Raw genomic sequence first — 19,266 nt, 5'->3', positions numbered from 1 at the left:
GGCTGCCCCGCCCAATAGCAGGGGGCGGGTGGTGACGCGCCGGGCTCTGCGCCTGCGCCCTGAGCGCCGCCACCGCCATTTTGGGCCGGCTCGCTGCTGGGAGGAGGAAGGCGCTGTGGCCGCCGTCGCCGCCATTTTGTCGCGGGAGGTTGAGTGCGGCGGGAGCGGGCGGAGGGCGCCGAGTCAGCCCCGCACCCCGCGCCAGCCGCCGGCTCAGCCCCACCGGAGACCTGGCGACCGTCTGCTTCGGTGAGAGCGGGAGGGAGTGAGGGGACGGCGCGGGGGGGAGCCCGCGGGGGAGCCCCCCGGCCGGTCTCGGCTCCTCTCGGGTCCCCCGTGGCGGTCCCGGATCTTGGGTCCCCCTCAGGTGGTTTCGGGTCCTCTCGGGTCCCCCCCGGCCGGTCTCGGGTCCCCCCGGGCTCTCTCGGCTCCTCTCGGGCCCCTCAGGCGGTCGCGGGTCCGTCGGTGCCGTTGCGGAATGCGGTTAAATCCTTAAATAAGGATTAAATTGGACGCTAATTAAAAAAAAAAAAAGCGCAATCCATCCGCATAGTTTGAGCTCTGCACATTTCGGTGGATTCGTCACGGCTTGAGCCCGGGGTCAGGAACAGCTGCGTTTAAATTAAGTCCCAAATTAAGTCCCTTTCCTGCTCCGCTGCGGCATGTGGTGAGAACTGCGACCATAAGCGACTAAAAACGACCAAGTTGCTCCATCCTCAGGCTCCATCCCAGCGGGTGCGATCGTAATGTCGTGTGGGAGGATGGGGCTTGAATATTTCTAAAGTATACGGGGCTTCTGTAGAGTAATATTGGAATTTTATTGCCAAATACGTGATATACATAAAAAACAAATCAAAAGGGAGCTGTGGCAGTGTCAGCAGGTGCTGGACTGAACCCTTGGGTGCCATTTGAACTGGATTTTTGCAGCATTACTCCTGCCGGCGGTCAGATTTTCCCTTTCTAGAAAGGACGGCTGCTTGGTAAGATGAGTTAGCAAAAGCTGCTCATTTATTAAACCCGCTGCATCATGGAAAACTCGGTAAAAACGCACTAACGGCACACCAGGAACTCGGTTTTCTCGATTCTCTCCGCTAGCAGAGCCGGACCGCGGGGTTTTTGTGTGTTCGAGCAAGCGCAGGATCTCGGAGCCGCTCGTTAAACCCGGTTCTTGTGTGTTTTGCAGATTCTCTCGATCTGAAGATGGCTGCACAGTCAGCACCGAAGGTTGTGCTAAAGAGCACCACCAAGATGTCTCTGAACGAGCGGTGAGGAAGCCAACAGCAGCTTCAGCCCATAAGAAATATTTTTTTACTTAATTATTGCTGTGCGGTGTCCAAAAAAACCAACGTGGTTTCTGCCCTCTTTTAACCTCACTAAAACAAGCAGATGCCTACGCACCTCTGTCTTAGACCGCACCAAATGTGGTACGCAAGGTTAAAAGGGCGAGCGTTGCGGAGGGATTTATCCGTAGCGCTTAATATTAAACTATCCGACACGTAAATATGGTGGGATGTGGTAGAACCAAAGAGAGAATCCTCGCACCCTCCCTGTTTTTCTTCCACATGTTTTTTACATCGACCTGGCCGCGGCTGCGGCGCGGTAGCATGTTACCCGCTGCGGCGGGCTTGCTGCGCTGTCCGAGGCGGCCGCGCCGCGGCCGGCCTGTAAGAGGCACGCAGCAGGTCGTTAAACCAGCCCGAAGGCCCTTTAACACCGTTCTGGGCCTTGTAAGAGGCAAACGCTTCGCTTCATCTCCATCTCTTTTCCTCGACGCCGATTTGCTTCTTCGCTTCCTTCTGTCGAGCGTTGTGTTGGTTTCTTTCCGTGCCATCGAGTAATGGCGACGCTGCGGTTGTGTTGCGCTTTCTTACTAATCGCTCTTGGATTCATTGCGGTGTCATCGAGCCAGGGAGGAACGGAGCCGTTTTTTGCGCTGTAGATCTCAGTGTGGCCTGAAACGCTGCTCAGCCCTCGTTTGCTCAGCTCAGGGGACACTTGCTGGCCCGTTTCATTTCGGTCAGTCCATATTCCTCATCTCTAAGCGTTTTCTTTTGCGGTTTTGTGTAGCGGATGGGTTGCTGCTAAGGAGCTTTACCACCTCGCTCCGTGTTCCACCCCTATTAAACACAGGTGATTATGCCCCAAATAAATTGCCGAGCGAGCTGTTTCTATGCAAAAGAACGCTCAGGCGGTGGCATTTCTTCCTGGTCTCTTATGTCTTTTTGAAATCATTGAGTTTTTAAACCGTTTTCTCCGATCTTTGAGGGTTTCGCAGTCAGATTTCAGTTTGCTTCTCTGTTTCCGTGACGTCCTCTCTCATCTACCATGACCATCTCTGCTTCCTGCTTGTTTCCATTCCTTCTGCCGTCTCTAAAATCCGTAACCTAAAGCTCTATCACTCCTCAATTAATACACAACGTCATTCCTGAGTTGCCAGTCCTTGCACACTCGTGGAAACACGCAGCACGTCATCACGCATGACGTGACCTAAGTACCGCTCTTTTCGTAAGGTTCGTGGGATCTGGAGATCCGATCTTGAGAACCGTGAAATGCCAATACATGTATGTAATAAAGCTTTCTTTAAACACCCATTTTATTCGACCTTGAAGCTTTACTAACATGCTGAAGAACAAACAGCCGATGCCAGTGAATATTCGGGCCACCATGCAGCAGCAGCAGCAACTGGCCAGTGCCAGAAACAGAAGACTGGCCCAGCAGATGGAGAACAGACCTTCTGTCCAGGCCGCTTTGAAGCTCAAACAGGTGAGAGAAAACCCATCCCCAGCAGATGGATTTTCAGGATATTGTTGGTTTCGAGAAACACTCTTGAAAAGAATCCCATTTTCACTTTGAATAAGTAACACTGGTTAATATTCTTGAGGTGTGATGGCTTTTTTGTTGGTTTGGGGTTTTTTTTTGTGTGCTGGCTGTTGATATCTCCTCTCTATTTTTTCAGAGACATGTTCTCATTCTGGGTTTCTGGATCTGCTGGGCGCTTCACCTCGTTATTTAGCTGCAGGTCGTTTCCAAGCATTGCTGTCCAGTGCAAGCTGGTCGCTCCCACCCCCAGCTCCCAATCTCTTGCTGCACCCCCTTAATAGCGCTGCAAGGAACAAGTTAATTTTCTGATTGCAAATGCTAGAATGCAGGCCTGGATTTAAGGAACAGTGTTGCATTCTCCTTCCATTAAAGCATCTTTATCATTTTACCTTTCAGTGGTGAGAGCTCCAAATCACAGCGCGTTCCTCAAATCGCCTTCTGCCTAAGCAAACAGCCGAGCTGCTGGTCCATTTTAAAGCTCGTGTTTAAGTGGGAAGGCTGGTAAGACGAGCTTAAAATGGACGCGTGGGGCAGAAATGGAAACGCGTGGGGCAGCGTAGTGGATTCAGACAGCACCACTTGGCTACAGCTGTGATTAAATATCATTCCCTACGTTCCCTCGCACACGAGGAGAAAGCCCTGGAAATGTTTTGTAGCTGAGCTGCTGCACCACATAGTTGAGATGCTTAAACCTGCCGCACACGCTGATATTAGGACTCCGCTAAAGAGGAATGCGGCTGGGTTTGAAGATCTCTTGAGGCGTCTGTTGTAACAACAGACTGGTGCCAGTTGGGCTTATAGGGCTTGTAAACAAAAGCTCTGGAGATCGTCTAAATGATTTTCTGCTTTAAAAAGAACAAGGTTTGAGAAGGATTTCATAGGTAGTACGTGAAGCTGGGTTGAGAACATGAAGTCTCTGCTAGATTGAGGTGCTGCGGGGGAGCGGGGAAGAAGTTGCTATTTGGCTTTGATTTTTATGTTGGGTGTAGGTTTGTTTCCGTGTCTTCCGGGATTAAACCCTGGAAGGGAAGGGGAAATTTCCCTTGGGTGGCTGTGGAAGTTGTTGTGGCGATGGGATTTTCACGCTGGTTTACGCAGTAGCCGGAGCGGAGGGCCGAGCCCTTTTAGGCTGTTTGAGTGCAAAGTCCAGCAGCTTATCTTTAAACTCATGGTAAGTGCCATAAAGAATTGGATGCGGAACATCCACCCGTGTTCTCATTCCGTTCTCCCAGCAAGGATGGGCTGAGAGAGGCCGACGGTTTAGACCATTGGAAAGTGAATCATTGTCTAAACTCTGAGGCTTTTAATTTAAAACCTGCAGCTACAGACGAGACGGGTTTTAGAGGAACCAGCTCAACTGTCCGCAGGCTTGGGTCAAGTAGACCTGGGAGTTTGACAAGCAACTCTGTTTAAAATACAGCTTTTAAGGCTGCTCCATCACCTCCTTAACTCCTCGTAGGGTTCAGCAGCGCCTCCAGAAGAACAAAAACTCCTTTAAAATCCGGGTGCGCAAAGGTGCTGTGAATTCCTTCAGTCTGGTTTTTGTAACACAGATGGAAAAGTTGATGCTTTTCCAGGCTGTTGCCTTTGTGTGGATGTTTCACCGGGATGGGGTGGTACCAATAGTGCCACTGGGAATGACGTTGTGACATGTCGCTTGCTCTGCAGAGGTAAACTGGGCTTGTGCCACAGCACGGGTAGCTGCTTTGGCTTGAACTGAGTAGCAGTGATAAAATTGGAGACAAATTGTTCCTTCTAAAGCTGCACAAACGCCTCCAGGATCGTTGTTTTCTCTTTGACCTTCCTAAATCACCCCTCCCAAAGCAGATGTTTGTCTACCTTTGAAGTTTAATCATATATACTGCTAACTCTCTCTTATTTAAAAAACAAAGCGCAAACCACGCGTTACTTCTATCGCCAGCGCCGTTTGCGTCGCGAGTCCACGATTGCTGCATGACTTTCTTTTTCCTTAAAAATCTATTCCAGAAGAGCTTAAAACAACGTCTCGGGAAGAGCAACATCCAGGCCCGCTTGGGCCGGCCGGCGGGAGCCCTGGCTCGCGGGGCCATGGGGGGCAGAGGACTGGCCATGGGGCAGAGAGGTTTGCCACGAGGAGCCCTGCGCGGCGGCCGGGGGGCGCGAGCGCTGCTGCGGGGAGGCGTCCCGCTGCGAGGTCAGTACTGCGCCGGGTTCCTGCTCCACCGCGCTCTCGTCATGGTCACAGAATGTCAGGGGTTGGAGGGCCCTGGAAAGCTCATCCAGTGCAACCCCCCGGAGCAGGAACACCCAGCTGAGGTTCCACAGGAAGGTGTCCAGGGGTTGGAATGTCTGCAGAGAAGGAGACTCCACACCCTCCCTGGGCAGCCTGGGCCAGGCTCTGCCACCCTCACCCCAACAAGTTGCTTCTCATCTTCCAGCGGAACCTCCTGTGTCGCAGTTTGCACCCATTGCCCCTTGTCCTGTCCCTGGTTGTCACCAGCAGAGCCTGGCTCCATCCTCCTGACACTGCCCCTTTCCATCTTGATCCCAGCAATGAGTCCCCCCTCAGGCTCCTCTTGTCCAGCTCCAGAGCCCCAGCTCCCTCAGCCTTTCCTCACCCGGGAGACGCTCCACTCCCTCCAGCATCTTGGTGGCTGCGCTGGACTCTCTCCAGCAGTTCCCTGTTCAGGGAACCTGAACTAGACTGGGATTCTGTGGCTGCAAACTTGTTTTATTTGACTGGAATTGTGTCTCTTGAAGGTCAGAGCCTCCTTCGGGGAGGACGAGGGATGTCCCCAAGGATGGGCTTGAGAAGAGGTGGCATTAGAGGTCGTGGTGGCCCTGGAAGAGGCGGTTTAGGCCGAGGTGCCATGGGCCGCGGGGGACTCGGTGGCAGAGGTCAGTACGCGCGAGCTTTAACTAACCTTTAATTCCTTATTTTCCTGTTGCCACAGGTCATTGTCACCCTGCAGTAAAGGGTGGGACTTTGTCACCAGGCCTCATACTGTGGTGACAACAGGTTTGCTTCTGGTCGAACAAATCGAGACCCTCGTGATCTCCCACTTTTATAGGGTGGATGAAGTATGTGGGATGGAATCCAGATGTTTGGTGGGAACATCAGCCAAACGCTCTCGTTGGCCCAGTGTCTGTAGGAGCCCAAGCAGACGCTTATCAGGAAGCCGCCGATCCCTTGGCAGCTTTGGCTTGTAGCTTTAGCTTTATTTCTTAGCCTGACAAACCCCGATGGTTGTGGGCTCTTGGGTATTTCTACAAACATCAGAATTTGGAGTAATTGTAGGAAAAGCCCACGGCGTTTCCAACGCTCGAAGTTCAGCCCGACGAGGGGCCGCGGTTTTGCCAGCGGAACGTGTCACCGTCGTCTTGTCTCCAGCAGGTCGCGGCATGGTGGGCCGGGGGCGCGGCGGCTTCGGCGGCCGCGGCAGAGGGAGAGGCCGCGGGAGGGGGGCGGCGCGGCCCGCCCTGACCAAGGAGCAGCTGGACAACCAGTTAGACGCTTACATGTCTAAAACGAAAGGACACCTGGACGCCGAGCTGGACGCGTACATGGCTCAGACGGACCCGGAGACAAACGACTGAGCCTCGTTCCCAAAGACTCTTCGTTGCAGTTTGTGTGTGATGTCGATACCCATAAAGCTAAAAATACGGAACCCCCGATTCATGGAAGGACCCGCGGGAATAGCGAGCGGCCCCGTTCTACCCAGAGACCCGACTTTAGCGTGTTCCTTTAACGTTTTGATACTATATGTTGTATGAAACCTTTTTTTGGATTGTTTTTTATATCTTTCCCTCCCTCGACTGCTCCGGAGGTGTCTGCGGTTCCTCGCCGGCCGGTGACGCCGCGTGGCACGTGGGGACGTGCTCCTCAGCGCCGGGGGCGCCTCCTGGCGTCCCCTTGGGCTCTCTGGTTGCGTTTTGGGGATCGGCCGCATTTCCAAACGTGACCCAAGGGCTGAGTTCACGCCCGCGGTTCAGTTGAACCCATCTGAAGCAAAACCAAACCCATCCAGGCAGGGCAAAGGGGGCGGGTTTAGGCGTCGTGCTCCTTGTAGACACGCGAATCGACGCGTTTCACCCCAAAACTCCCTCCCTGTTGGTTTGCATTCCGTTCATGCTTAATGCACCATTTCCCAGATTGAAAACTCCCTTGCTTTGTTCTTTTTTTTGGTTGTTTTTAGATAGTTTGAGTTACTTTTGCATCACGTTAGAACAGATGACGCCGGTAGTTTCTGTATCTGTGGGAAACGAGATGTTGATTTAAAGGAATGGGCAGCAGGAGTGTAAGATCACAGCCGGGATGATGGAGCGTGGTAGAACTGTCTCTTTTACAACACGGGGTCCAAAATTAATCTGTTTGCCAGTCCTTTTACCTTTTGGTGTCACCAAAACCGTGTCCCCCCGCCCACCCGCGCTCCGGGGGGGGGTTGGGAAGGGCTCCGCTCCTCCGCAAGGTTTAATTTCCACCATTCTGTGAACTGTTCCACTTCCAATGAATTTCTTGTACTTCTGGTTTGTTGTAACAAAGGAGAAATAATTATAAAAGCGATGTCAGCTTGGGCGTTTGGTTGGTTTTTAGTGGGGGACCGTCGGCTGCTTTCCATCTTGATCCCCAGCAATGAGTCCCCCCTCAGGCTCCTCTTGTCCAGCTCCAGAGCCCCAGCTCCCTCAGCCTTTCCTCACACGGGAGATGCTCCACTCCCTCCAGCATCTTGGTGGCTGCGCTGGACTCTCTCCAGCAGTTCCCTGTCCTGCTGGAACTGAGGGGACACAACTGGACACAATATTCCAGGTGTGGTCTCCCCAGGGCAGAGCAGAGGGGCAGGAGAACCTCTCTGACCTACTGACCACCCCCTTCTAACCCCCCCAGGTCCCATTGGCTTCCTGGCCACAAGGGCCCAGTGCTGGCTCAGCCCACAGCACCCGCTGTTCCCAGCTGGTCTCCCATCCAAGTACTGACCGGGCCCGACCCTGCTTAGCTTCCCAGATCAGACCAGATGGGGCGTTCTCAGGGTGCTCTGGCTGTGTATATTACATTATATATATATATGTTCCCCAAGTATATCCTCATAGTATCTGAACTAACCCCTGTTTTCAAGGGCAGAGCAGAGGGGCAGGAGAACCTCTCTGACCTACTGACCACCCCCTTCTAACCCCCCCCAGGAACTCCCGGAACCGCCGCTCCGCTCCGTGACAGCCCCGCTACCGGGGCGGGGGGGGAACCCGGGGCTGGCGCCGGGCGGCCGCCAGGCGCCCCGCCCGCCATGAAAGCGCGGCCGCTATTTGTTGGCGGCGCGACGGTCGTTTGTCACGGCCTCTGTGATTGGTTGCGGCGCCCCAGCGTCTCACGCGGTCCGGCTTCGCCTTTTGTTATTGAAGCAAACAAGTTGCAAAGCGGCGGCAGGAGCGGGCAGGGACGGGCAGGAGCGGGCAGGGACGGGCAGGGCGGGCAGGGCTACTGGCAAGCGGAGGAGATGCAGCGGGAGCCGAGCCCCGAGTGAGGCAGCCGGAGGTGAGCGCCCAGCCCGGTGCATGCTGCCCCCACCCCGCGTCCCCACTCGTGTCCCCTCCCCTGCCCCCTCCCTGCCGCCCCCACCTTCTGCTGCAACACCCCCCGGCCCCTCGGGACCGGCGGAGGGGACACGGGGACCCCCCGCCCGCTCGGGCAGCCCCTCCGCCGGTAACCCCGAGTTCCGCTCCGAAAGCAGCGAGACGCGCGTTCTGTCGAGTCCCCTCGGGACGGGGTTGGGCTGCTGCCCCCCCGAGTCCCGGGAGCTGGGAGGGGATGGGGTGACCCCACATTCCCAGAGCACCCCTCCTGCTCCCCCCGCTCCTCAGCCCGAGCCCGGGCTGCACACCCGGGGGGCACCCCCGGCCCGGGGTGCCGGAGCTGGGCTGGGGAGCCGCTCCAGCGATGAAACCCCCACCCGGGCACCCCCCGGCCGCTTTGTCCCAGCCCTGAGGATTATCGGGGTGCAAACTTATCGGGGAGCCGAGATCACACCGGGGGCCGCGTCCACGCAGGGGATGTGGGAGCTGGGTGCCCCCACCCCGCACTGCTCGTCACCCCCTGGCTCTGATTTTGGGGGGTCCTATGGCAGGAGCCACGTGGGGTGGGGAGGAGGGGACACCTGGCTCCCGGGGGGGCCCTGACAGGTTGGTGAAAAGCCCCCCGGCCACTGGGACAAAAGACTCAGACGCAGAAATGTCACTTCCATGTGGAGCGGGGTGACGAGGCGCCTCCTTATCGCTCTGGGTCGCTGCGGCGCCGGCGCCACAGGGGCCTTTTGGGGTCCGCTCTGCCCATGGGGACAGCGAGCGCCTCCGGCCGGGGGGGCTGGAGCCGTCTCTGCCCCCCAGTTTCCCCCTGACCGGACTGGGCTGTTTCGGGTGGGACTGGAGACAGCTCAGGCCTTTTGGCGCATCAGCCTTGGGGCACCGGGACCACCCCCGGGGTGCTCAGCTGCCTTTTAAGGGGGATCCCACAAAGTCCCCGGTCACGGGGAGTCCCCACCGCCCTCTTGCACCTTCTTTGGCCTCAAAATTGAGCCTTGACACTGAGCGTTCCAGCCTGGCAGGGACCCCGGGGACAAGCAGGCGGCGTCACCGGCATCGCGGCAGCTCCGGGATGAGCACCCATGGGGTGACCCATCGCCTAACGGGGTGCTCAGGGTTGTACCCGTGGGGCCCCTCCGGTATCGGTGTCTCCATGGCCGACGGCGTCCGGCTCATCCCAAAGCGGGGGAGCCCGGGAGGCGGCACCGCGGCGGCACGGAGCCCGGCACGGCCCCGGCGCGGGTGGGGGACGCCCGTGGGCCCCCGGTGTGCGTGTCGGCGGCTCTTGGCGCGAGCGGCCTGGCGGCGGAGGCAGGAAAGGGAGACGCGCGGCAGCGAGCGAGGGGTTAATGAGCGGCGCCAGGCCGGGCTCTGTTTAGTCTGAGTCTGGGACGCGCCAGCGCCGGGCAGCGCGGAGCACGGAGCACGGAGCACGGAGCACGGAGCACAGACAGCGCGGCAGCGGGCACAGCGCACACACACACACACACACACACACACTCAGCCTTGCACACACACGAAACCTTGCACACTCAGACACAGCCTTGCAAACACAGAGCCTTGCACACACCCCCCCTTATCCTTGCACACACATACACAGCCTTGCACACACACGTGCACGCACTCTCAGCTTTGCACACACACCCTCAGCCTTGCACACACATACACAGCCTTGCACGCGCACACACTCAGCCTGGCGCACACACACTCAGCCTTGCACACACACACGCACCCTTGCACGCACAGCCTTGCACACACACACAGAGGTTTGCACACACACAGACACAGCCTTGCACACACACATTCAGCCTTGCACACACACACAGCCTTGCACACACACGTGCACACACTCTCAGCCTTGCACACACACACAGCCTTGCACACACACACAGAGCTTTGCACACACACGCTCAGCTTTGCACACGCACTCAGCCTGGCACACACACACAGAGCTTTGCATGCGCACACACTCAGCCTTGCACACACACTCAGCCTTGCATGCACACACACACAGCCTTGCACACACACTCAGCCTTGCACACACACACAGCCTTGCACACGCACTCAGCCTTGCACACACACACACACTCAGCCTTGCCCGCTGCTCACACGCGCTCCCTGCCGCTCCCTGCCGTGCCGCAGCGCTGTCCCCGCACCCCCCATCCCACTGAGCTGTCACCGCGTCCCATCTCCGGGGACACCCCGCGCGTCACCCCCTTCCCGTGCCAGCCGGCGTCCCCGGCGCGGCTGCAGGGCCGACGGAGCCGTGCCGCGGGGTGACGGAGCCGTGCCGCGCGGTGACGGCCGTGCCGGGCCTTGCAGGGCCGCGGCGCCATGTCCCTGGGCGCCCCCGCCAGCAGCGCCGGCGTCCCCAGCGTGGTGCACAGCCTGCTGTGCCACCGGCAGGGCGGCGACAGCGAGAGCTTCGCCAAGCGCGCCATCGAGAGCCTGCTCAAGAAGCTCAAGGAGAAGAAGGACGAGCTGGACTCGCTCATCGCCGCCGTCACCACCAACGGCGCCCACCCCAGCAAGTGCGTCACCATCCAGCGCACCCTGGACGGGCGGCTCCAGGTACGGCTGCGCCGGGGTGGGAATGGGGGGGCTGGGTGTCTCGGCAGCACCCCCGTGTACCCCAAAACCCGCCCCCGAGTTGGGGGGGCTGGATGTTGAGGTGACTCGGAACTCCCAAGACCCAAACCTTCCCCTAACTGGGGGTACCTGGGTGTCCCATGACCCCGTTGGGCAACTGCGTGTTGAGGTGCTCAAGGACCCCCCAAACCTCCCCAAACTGGAGGTACCCAGGTTCCCCATAATCCCTTTGTGCAACTGCATGTTGGGGTGCGCCAGGACCCCCCAAACCTCCCCAAATTGGGGATACCCAGGTGCCCCATGACCCCTTTGGACAATTGAATGTTGGGGTGGCCCAGGACCCCCCAAATCAGGGGTACCTGGGTGTCCCATGACCCCATTGGGCAACTGCATGTTGAGGTGCTCAAGGACCCCCCCAAACCTCCCCAAACTGGGGGTACCTGGGTGTCCCATGACCCCTTTGGACAACTGAATGTTGGGGTGCCCCAGGACCCCCCAAATCGGGGGTACCCAGGTGCCTTATGACCCCATTGGGCAACTGTATGTTGGGGTGCACCAAGACCCCCCAAACTGGGGATACCCTGGTGCCCCATGACCCCCTTGTGCAACTGCATGTTGGGGTGCTCAAAGACCCCCCAAACCTCCCCAAACTGGGGGTACCATGTGTCCCATGACCCCCCCTGGGGCAACTGCACATTGGGGTGCGCCAAGACCCCCCCAGATCTCCCCAAACGGGGTGTACTCGAGTGCCCAAGTGCCCTGTGCCCCCCAACTGTGCAACCCTCCCCAAACTTCAGCCACCTGGGTATTGGGGTGCCCTGATCCCCCCCAAGCCCTCCCCAGGCGGGGGGACCCAGGCGTCCGGGCGGGACGAGGCACAGAGGGGGCATCCCCCCCATTGAAGGGGGCGCACAGGGGGACCCCCCATCACCTGCGGGCTGGGGGCTGCGCTGAGTTCAGTGCTTGGGCTCATGTCCCCCCCCCAGAACGCGGCAGGGACAGCGTGTCCCCTCCATGTCCCCACGCTGGCGTCCCCAGGGCTCTGCCCCCCCTTCCCCGATGAGTCACTGTCTGGCAGCCCGGGGGGGGGAGCGGGGGGGTTGTTATGTCTGGAGCCGGGAGGCGCAGGGGGAGCCCCCAAACCGCAGCGGCGGCGCCGGCGCCGGGGGGGGGCGCGGGGTGCAGCCGGGGTTGGGATGCAGGGGGAGCATCCCCGAACCCCCTGTCACCTCATTGTCACCCCAGGTGGCGGGCAGGAAGGGGTTCCCCCACGTCATCTACGCGCGGCTCTGGCGCTGGCCCGACCTGCACAAGAACGAGCTGAAACACGCCAAGTTCTGCCAGTTCGCCTTCGACCTCAAGCACGACAGCGTCTGCGTCAACCCCTACCACTACGAGCGCGTGGTGGCCCCCGCCAGCGGTGAGACGCTCACACCCCCCACCAGCACCCCGGGACGGGGGGGAATGTGGGGACACCCCACCAGCACCCCCGGGGAAGGGACACCCCACCAGCACCCCAGAATGGGGGGACACCCCCACCAGCACCCCCGGGAATGGGCAATGTGGGGACACCCCCCCCAGCACCCCCGGGGAAGGGACACCCCCACCAGCACCCCAGAATGGGGGGACACCCCCACCAGCACCTCCGGGAATGGGCAATGTGGGGACACCCCCCCCAGCATCCCCGGGGACTGGACACCCCCACCAGCACCCCCAATCTGGGGGACACCCCCCCCAGCACCCCCAGGGTGGGGACACCCCCACCAGCACCCCAGAATGGGGGGACACCCCCACCAGCACCCCTGGGAGGGGGGGAATGTGGGGACACCCCCCCCAGCACCCCCAGAATGTGGGAACACCCTTATTATGGGGGGACACCCCCACCAGCACCCCTGGGGAAGGGACACCCCCCACCAGCACCCCCAGTCTGGGGGACACCCCCACCAGCACCCCCAGAATGTGGGGACACCCCCACCAGTATCCCTGGAGGGGGGAAACCCCCACTAGCACCTGCAGAATGGGGGGGACACCCTCACCAGCACCCTCAGAATGGGGGGACACCCCCACTAGCACCCCCAGGGTACGGATACCCCCACCAGCACCCCCAGAATGTGGGGACACCCCCACCAGTGTCCCTGCAGGGGGGGACACCCCCACTAGCACCCACAGAATGGGGGGGGGCACTCCTGCCAGCCCCTCCAGGGTCTGCATACCCCCACCAGCACCCACAGAAGGGGGGGACACCCCCAGAATGTGGGGACACCCCATCAGCATCCCCAGGACGGGGGGACAGTTCCACCAGCATCCTCAAGGGGGGGACACCCCTATCAGCACCCCAGAATGGGGGGACACCCCCCCAGCATCCCCAGAATGGGAGGACACCCCCACAAGGGTGGGACACCCTCCCCAGCATCCCCAGAATGCAGGGACACCCCCCAGCACCCCCAGGGTGGGGGGACCCCCACCCCGCCACCAGCACCCATAACACCCCCCCCTTTTCTCCCCAGTAGGTCTGAGCATCCAGAGCACAGGTGAGACCCGGCCCGCGGGGCTGTGGGGGGGCACCCCCTCCCGCAGTGGCTCCCCGTGCCCCCCATGCTCTGCGCTGTGTCCCCCCAGTGAAGGAGGAGTTTGTCCATGCCTGTGTGCAGATGGAGCTGCCGCCCGGCCGGGAGCCAGGGGCCACGCGGGGGCCGCGGCCGCCCCCCCCCGACCCCCAGCGCCAGCCGCTGCCCCCCCCGCAGCTCCCGGAGTCCCCGCACCCCCCCGGGAACCTCTACCCCGTGTCACCCCCAGGTAAGACCCACTGACCCCCCATCCCCATCCATCCCTGGATGTGCCCACTTTAAAGGGGCCAGCAAAGGGTCACCCGTGCGGGGGGGGCTCGGAGGGACCCCCATGCCCACATTAAAGGGGCTCTTGGGCAATGGGTTTCCCATGCTGGGGGGGCTCAGAGGGACCCCCATGCCCTTGGTAAAGGGGTTCCAGGCAAAGGGTCACCCATATTTGGGGGGCAGAACAGAAGGGCCCTTGTGCCCATATTAAAGGGGTCCCAGCAAAGGGTTTCCTGTGCTGGGGGGGGCTCGGGGGGACCCCCATGCCCACATTAAAGGGGCTCTTGGGCAATGGGTTTCCCATGCTGGGGGGGCTCAGAGGGACCCCCATGCCCTTGGTAAAGGGGAACCCAGGCAAAGGGGTCACCCATGGTTGGGGGGCAGAGTGAAGGGACCCCCGTGCCCCATCCCTCGGGAAGGGTTTGGGGGTCTCATGCTGAGCCCCCCGTCCCCCCCACAGTGACCTCTCTGCTCTCGCTGCCCCACGGCGAGGGGCTCCTGCACATCCCCACGCCCCCCCCGCAGAACGGCTGCCCCAAGCCCCCCTACCACAGTGAGTACCGGGGTCCCCCCCCGTCCCCGCTGGGCAGGGGACACCCGGTCACCCCGCGTCCCGCTACAGGTTCGCCGGCGAGCTGGAGCGGCACAGCCTATGCGCCAAACCTGGGGGGGCCGCAGCCCCCGCTCCACCACCCCAACCACTACTGTAGGTCTACGGGGTGGGGTTTGGGGTGGGGGGGTCTCCATGTGGGATTCACTGTGCTGACACCATCTCCGCCCCCTCCCCAGGGCCCCCGCACCGTAACTCCGGGCTGTACCAGCACCCCGTGTCCACACACCCCGGTAAGCGCCCCCCACCCCAATTAACACCCAATTAACACCCCGGTGGTCATCACAGAGTGACAGAATGGGAGGGGTTGGAGGGCCCTGGAAAGCTCATCCAGTGCAACCCCCCCGGAGCAGGAACACCCAGCTGAGGTTCCACAGGAAGGTGTCCAGGGGTTGGAATGTCTGCAGAGAAGGAGACTCCACACCCTCCCTGGGCAGAGTAGGGGAGCAGGAGAACCTCTCTGACCTACTGACCACCCCCTTCTAACCCCCCCAGGTCCCATTGGCTTCCTGGCCACAAGGGCCCAGTGCTGGCTCAGCCCACAGCACCCACTGTTCCCAGCTGGTCTCCCATCCAAGCACTGACCGGGCCCGACCCTGCTTAGCTTCCCAGATCAGGTGTTCTCAGGGTGCTCTGGCTGTGTATCTGAACGGTCTCCCATCCAAGTACTGACCGGGCCCGACCCTGCTTAGCTTCCCAGATCAGACCAGATGGGGCATTCTCAGGGTGCTCTGGCTGTATAGATTACATTATGTATATATATATGTTCCCCAAGTGTATCCTGATAGTATCTGAACTAACCCCTTTTTCCAAGGACAGAGCAGAGGGGCAGGAGAACCTCTCTGGACCTCAGTGGTGACCTCGATCATCCCTGAGCCGTGGGTGCCGTGACCCCCCTCACTGTTTCCCCGCCAGGGCCGGAGTTCTGGTGCTCCATCGCCTATTTCGAGATGGACGTGCCGGTCGGGGAGATCTTCAAGGTGCCGTCCGGCTGCCCCGTGGTCACCGTGGATGGTTACGTGGACCCGTCGGGGGGCGCCCGGTTCTGCCTGGGGCAGCTCTCCAACGTGCAGCGCACCGACGCCAGCGAGCGCGCCCGGTGGGCCGGGGGAAATGGGGGGACGGGGGGAAACGCGGGGGGAGTTTGGGGGTGCAGATGGGAACGGTGTGGGGTGAGTGAGGGGGGTGATGTCGGGGTGAGGAGTGGGGCAGAAGGGGGTAAAGGGGGGTGTATGGGGCAGGTGGGGTGATATAGGGGGCAAAGGGGTTATATGAGGCAGGTGGGGTGATATATGGGGTAAAGGGGTATATGGGACAGGTGGGGTGATATATGGGGTAAAGGGGGTATATGGGGCAGGTGGGGTGATATAGGGGGTAAAGGGGGTATATGGGGCAGGTGGAGTGATATAGGGGGTAAAGGGGGTATATGGGGCAGGTGGGGTGATATAGGGGGTAAAGGGGGTATATGAGGCAGGTGGAGTGATATAGGAGGCAAATGGGGGATATATGGTGCATCAGGGGGACATAGGAAGCAAATGGGGGGTTTATGGGGCAGGTGGGGGACACACAGGCAAATGGGGAATGTATGGGGCAGGTAAGGTGATATAGGGGGCAGATGGGGAATGTGCAGGTTAAATATGGAATGCACAGGGTAGCAGGGGGGTATAGGGGGCAAACGGGTTGTATGGGGCAGGAGGGGGATGTAAGGGGGTAACTGAGGGGTGTGGGGGGACAGATGGGAGACGTGTGGGGTTGCGGGGAGATCCAGGGGGCAAAGCGGGGCTCGGGGGGGTGCTGACGGCGCCGCGGGGCAGGCTGCACATCGGCAGGGGGGTGCAGCTGGAGTGGGGGTTCAGGGGGTGCTGACGGCGGCTGTGGCGCAGGCTGCACATCGGCAGGGGGGTGCAGCTGGAGTGCCGCGGCGAGGGCGACGTGTGGCTGCGGTGCCTGAGCGACCACGCCGTGTTCGTGCAGAGCTACCACCTGGACCGCGCGGCCGGCAGAGCCCCCGGCGACGCCGTGCACAAGGTCTACCCCGGGGCGCACATCAAGGTGGGGGCACCCCGGGGGGCGGGGGGGACATGGGGGACCCCAGTGCCCGTGCTAAAGGGGTCCCAGCAAAGGGTCACCCGTGTTTGTGGGGGGCAGAATGGAGGGACCCCCATGCCCATATTAAAGGGGTTCCTGGGCAATAGGTCTCCTGTGCTGGGGGGGCTCAGAGGGACGCCCATGCCCACATTAAAGGGGTTCCAGGCAAAGAGTCACCCATGTTTGGGGGGTGGGGGGGGGCAGAATAGAGGGGCCCTTCTACCCACATTAAAGGGGTCCCAGCAAAGGGTCACCCGTGCTGGGGGGGACAGAATGGAGGGACCCCCATGGCCACATTATAGGGGGTCCAGGCAATAGGTCTCCCAAGAATGAGGGGACCCCACGTTCACGTTGAAGCGCTCTCAGTCCCCAGCCGACCCCCCAGTGGCCGTGTCCCCCCCGCCCGACCCCAGGGTGTCCCCACATTGTCCCCCCAGGTGTTTGACCTGCGCCAATGCCACCGCCAGATGCACCAACAAGCGGCCACGGCGCAGGCGGCGGCCGCGGCTCAAGCGGCCGCGGTGGCCGGCAACATCCCGGGCCCCGGCTCGGTGGGCGGCATCGCGCCCGCCGTGGGTGAGTGAGACCCCCGGGTGGGCAAATGCGACCCCAAAGGGGGGTTCCCCACCCATGGCGCGTCCCCCGGCAGGGCTGTCGGCGGCCGCGGGGATCGGCGTGGACGACCTGCGGCGCTTGTGCATCCTGCGCTTGAGCTTCGTCAAGGGCTGGGGGCCCGACTACCCGCGCCAGAGCATCAAGCACACGCCGTGCTGGATCGAGGTGCAGCTGCACCGCGCGCTGCAGCTGCTGGACGAGGTGCTGCATGCCATGCCCGCCGAGCCGGGCCCCCTGCGCTGATGGCCGCCCGCCCTTTAATTTAATTTTGTAAGAAAAAGCCAAAAAAAAAGAGAAAAAAATACCAAAAAACGCGCTGGGTTTAGGTGTTATTTAATGGAGTTACGTTTGATGCTTCCGCGGGTGCTCCGCCCCGCGCAAGGGTCGGGATTGCACCTCCCCGCTCCGCCGCGGACTACATTTCCCAGCGGCCCCCGCGGCGCCGGGCGGAAGAGGCGTTTCCGACGCCTCCCGGAGTCCATTTCCGGGCGGCGCCAAGATGGCGGCGGGGAGCGGCGGCCCGGCCGCCCGGGAGCTGTTCGCCGAGGGGCTGCTGCAGTTCCTGCGGCCGGCGGTGCGGCAGCTCGACGGGCACGTCCGCGCCGTGAGGTGCGGGGGGCGGCGGGGGGGGAGCGGGGCCGGCGGAACTGAGGGGCCGGGGGGCAGTTTTGGGGGGTGAAGGGCTTTGGGAGCAGCTGGGGGGGGTTTAGGGGGGCGGGGGAGGTCCCCGGGGTCGGGGACACTGTGGGGCGGGAGGGGGTGGAGACGGGGGAGCGCGTGGCTGTGGGGAATTCGGGGTGCGGGGGAGCGGGGGGGTTTGGAGTGGGAAGTGGGGTCGCGGGTTCTTTGTTGTTGTTGTTCAGAACCTGGGGGTACAGGGTTTGGGGTACGGATTTTGGGGTACAGCGTTTGGGGGAAGGGTTTAGGGTGCAGTTTGGGGAAGGATCTGAGGGTGCAGGGTTTTAAGGTGCAGGATTTGGGGGTTCAGGGTTTGGGAGCAGAGGAACTGGAGGTGCAGGATTTGGGGGTTCGGGGTTTGGGGGGTGCAGGGTTTGGGGGTGCAAGGATTGGGAAGGATCTGAGGGTGCAGGGTCTGGAGCTTCAGGGTGTGCAGGGTTTTAAGGTGCAGGATTTGGGGGTTCAGGGTTTGGGAGCTGAGGAACTGGAGGTGCAGGATTTGGGATTCAGGGTTTGGGGGGTGCAGCGTTTTGGAATGCAGCACCTGGGGTGCAGGGTTTGAAGGAGCAGTATCTGGAATGCCTGATGTTGGGGTGCAGGATTTAGGGTGCAGGTTTTTGGGGTGCAGGTTTGGAAGCGCATTGACTGGGGGAAGGTGGGTTCGGGGTGGGGGACAAGGACCTTTGGCCAGCGCCGCGTCCCCCCCGCAGGGAGAGCCAGGTGGAGCTGCGGGAGCACATCGACAGCCTGGCCACAGGTGAGACGAGGGGGCGTCACGTCCGCAGCCCCGCTCTGGGGGTGCAGTGGGTTTGCCCCCCCGTTCCCCGCGCGTCCCGGGTCCCCTCCCACCCCTGCGCTGTCCCCAGAGCTCTGCCGCATCAACGAGGACCAGAAAGTGGCGCTGGACCTCGATCCCTACGTGAAGAAGCTGCTGAACGCCCGGCGCAGGGTGGTGCTGGTCAACAACATCCTGCAGAACGCTCAGGTCAGGGCGGGGGGTTTGGGGGGCTACAGCGTTTTGGGGAACCCCAGCGCCCCCCCCCCGATCCTGACGGCTGCCGCTCCCCGCGCAGGAACGGCTGCGGCGGCTGAACCACAGCGTGGCCAAGGAGACGGTGCGGAGGAGAGCCATGCTGGAGGCGGCGGGGGGCTACCCACAGGGCCTGCCCGGCAAGTGAGGCCCCCCCGGGCGGCCCCGAGCGGAGCGGGTGGCCCCGCTGGTATCTGCCGAGGGACAGAGCGAGAGGTCCCGCGCGGTGAGGCCGCGGCGGTTGAGCCGCAGCTGAAGGAACCAGGGTCCCCGGTGGTGTATGAGCAGGTTTGGAGGCGCCGTAATAAAGCGATGAGGAGGCAGCGCGAGTCTGTGACGCTCCGGGGTCCCCGCGGAGGTTGGGGTCCAGCACCCCCAGGCTGGGCTCCTTCACCTTCTGGAACCCCCTCCCGCTGTCAGACCTTTTCTAGAACACAGAGCTTCTACCGAAA

At 61.2% G+C, this 19,266-nt stretch overlaps 3 protein-coding genes across 4 annotated transcripts; all 3 read left to right on the top strand.

The window, feature by feature from the left end:
- The first annotated feature begins 78 nt into the window (after positions 1-78).
- Positions 79-7,368, top strand: CHTOP (chromatin target of PRMT1). 2 transcript variants are annotated; one of them, XM_082072881.1, is made up of 6 exons: positions 79-249; positions 1,184-1,265; positions 2,610-2,763; positions 4,810-4,993; positions 5,560-5,697; positions 6,194-7,368. In XM_082072881.1, exons 2-6 carry the CDS (start codon positions 1,201-1,203, stop codon positions 6,394-6,396), a joined length of 744 nt encoding a protein of 247 aa, XP_081929007.1. In that variant the 5' UTR covers positions 79-249; positions 1,184-1,200; the 3' UTR covers positions 6,397-7,368. The 2 variants fall into 2 exon arrangements, with proteins under 2 accessions (XP_081929007.1, XP_081929006.1); XM_082072880.1 differs by having other exon boundaries at positions 4,807-4,993.
- Positions 7,369-8,078: 710 nt separating this feature from the next.
- On the top strand, positions 8,079-17,407 carry LOC309450175 (mothers against decapentaplegic homolog 4-like; the record flags this gene model as incomplete). Its single annotated transcript, XM_082072873.1, is given in 14 exon segments — positions 8,079-8,230; positions 8,232-8,322; positions 8,324-8,326; positions 10,693-10,941; positions 12,205-12,379; positions 13,470-13,490; positions 13,579-13,755; positions 14,254-14,346; positions 14,416-14,499; positions 14,583-14,636; positions 15,319-15,502; positions 16,287-16,455; positions 16,929-17,067; positions 17,141-17,407. Coding segments are annotated over 14 exon segments (1,800 nt in total). The 3' UTR covers positions 17,350-17,407.
- A 152-nt stretch (positions 17,408-17,559) lies between these two features.
- SNAPIN (SNAP associated protein) lies at positions 17,560-19,137 on the top strand. Its single transcript, XM_082072883.1, has 4 exons — positions 17,560-17,715; positions 18,495-18,541; positions 18,651-18,769; positions 18,858-19,137. Exons 1-4 carry the CDS (start codon positions 17,606-17,608, stop codon positions 18,960-18,962), a joined length of 381 nt encoding a protein of 126 aa, XP_081929009.1. The 5' UTR covers positions 17,560-17,605; the 3' UTR covers positions 18,963-19,137.
- The last annotated feature ends 129 nt before the right edge of the window (positions 19,138-19,266 follow it).

Source organism: Streptopelia decaocto, assembly GCF_964273445.1.
Source record: "Streptopelia decaocto genome assembly, chromosome: 26".
NCBI classification, from domain to species: domain Eukaryota; kingdom Metazoa; phylum Chordata; class Aves; order Columbiformes; family Columbidae; genus Streptopelia; species Streptopelia decaocto.
This window is presented reverse-complemented; position numbering and strand designations above follow the sequence as displayed.

Coding starts and splice junctions, on each gene's coding strand:
- CHTOP (XM_082072880.1), top strand. CDS start 1,201: ATGGCTGCACAGTCAGCACCGAAGGTTGTGCTAAAGAGCACCACCAAG. Junction 2,764..4,806: donor CCGCTTTGAAGCTCAAACAG/GTGAGAGAAAAC, acceptor AATCTATTCCAG/AAGAGCTTAAAACAACGTCT. Junction 4,994..5,559: donor GGGAGGCGTCCCGCTGCGAG/GTCAGTACTGCG, acceptor TGTCTCTTGAAG/GTCAGAGCCTCCTTCGGGGA.
- SNAPIN (XM_082072883.1), top strand. CDS start 17,606: ATGGCGGCGGGGAGCGGCGGCCCGGCCGCCCGGGAGCTGTTCGCCGAG. Junction 17,716..18,494: donor GGGCACGTCCGCGCCGTGAG/GTGCGGGGGGCG, acceptor TCCCCCCCGCAG/GGAGAGCCAGGTGGAGCTGC. Junction 18,770..18,857: donor ACATCCTGCAGAACGCTCAG/GTCAGGGCGGGG, acceptor CTCCCCGCGCAG/GAACGGCTGCGGCGGCTGAA.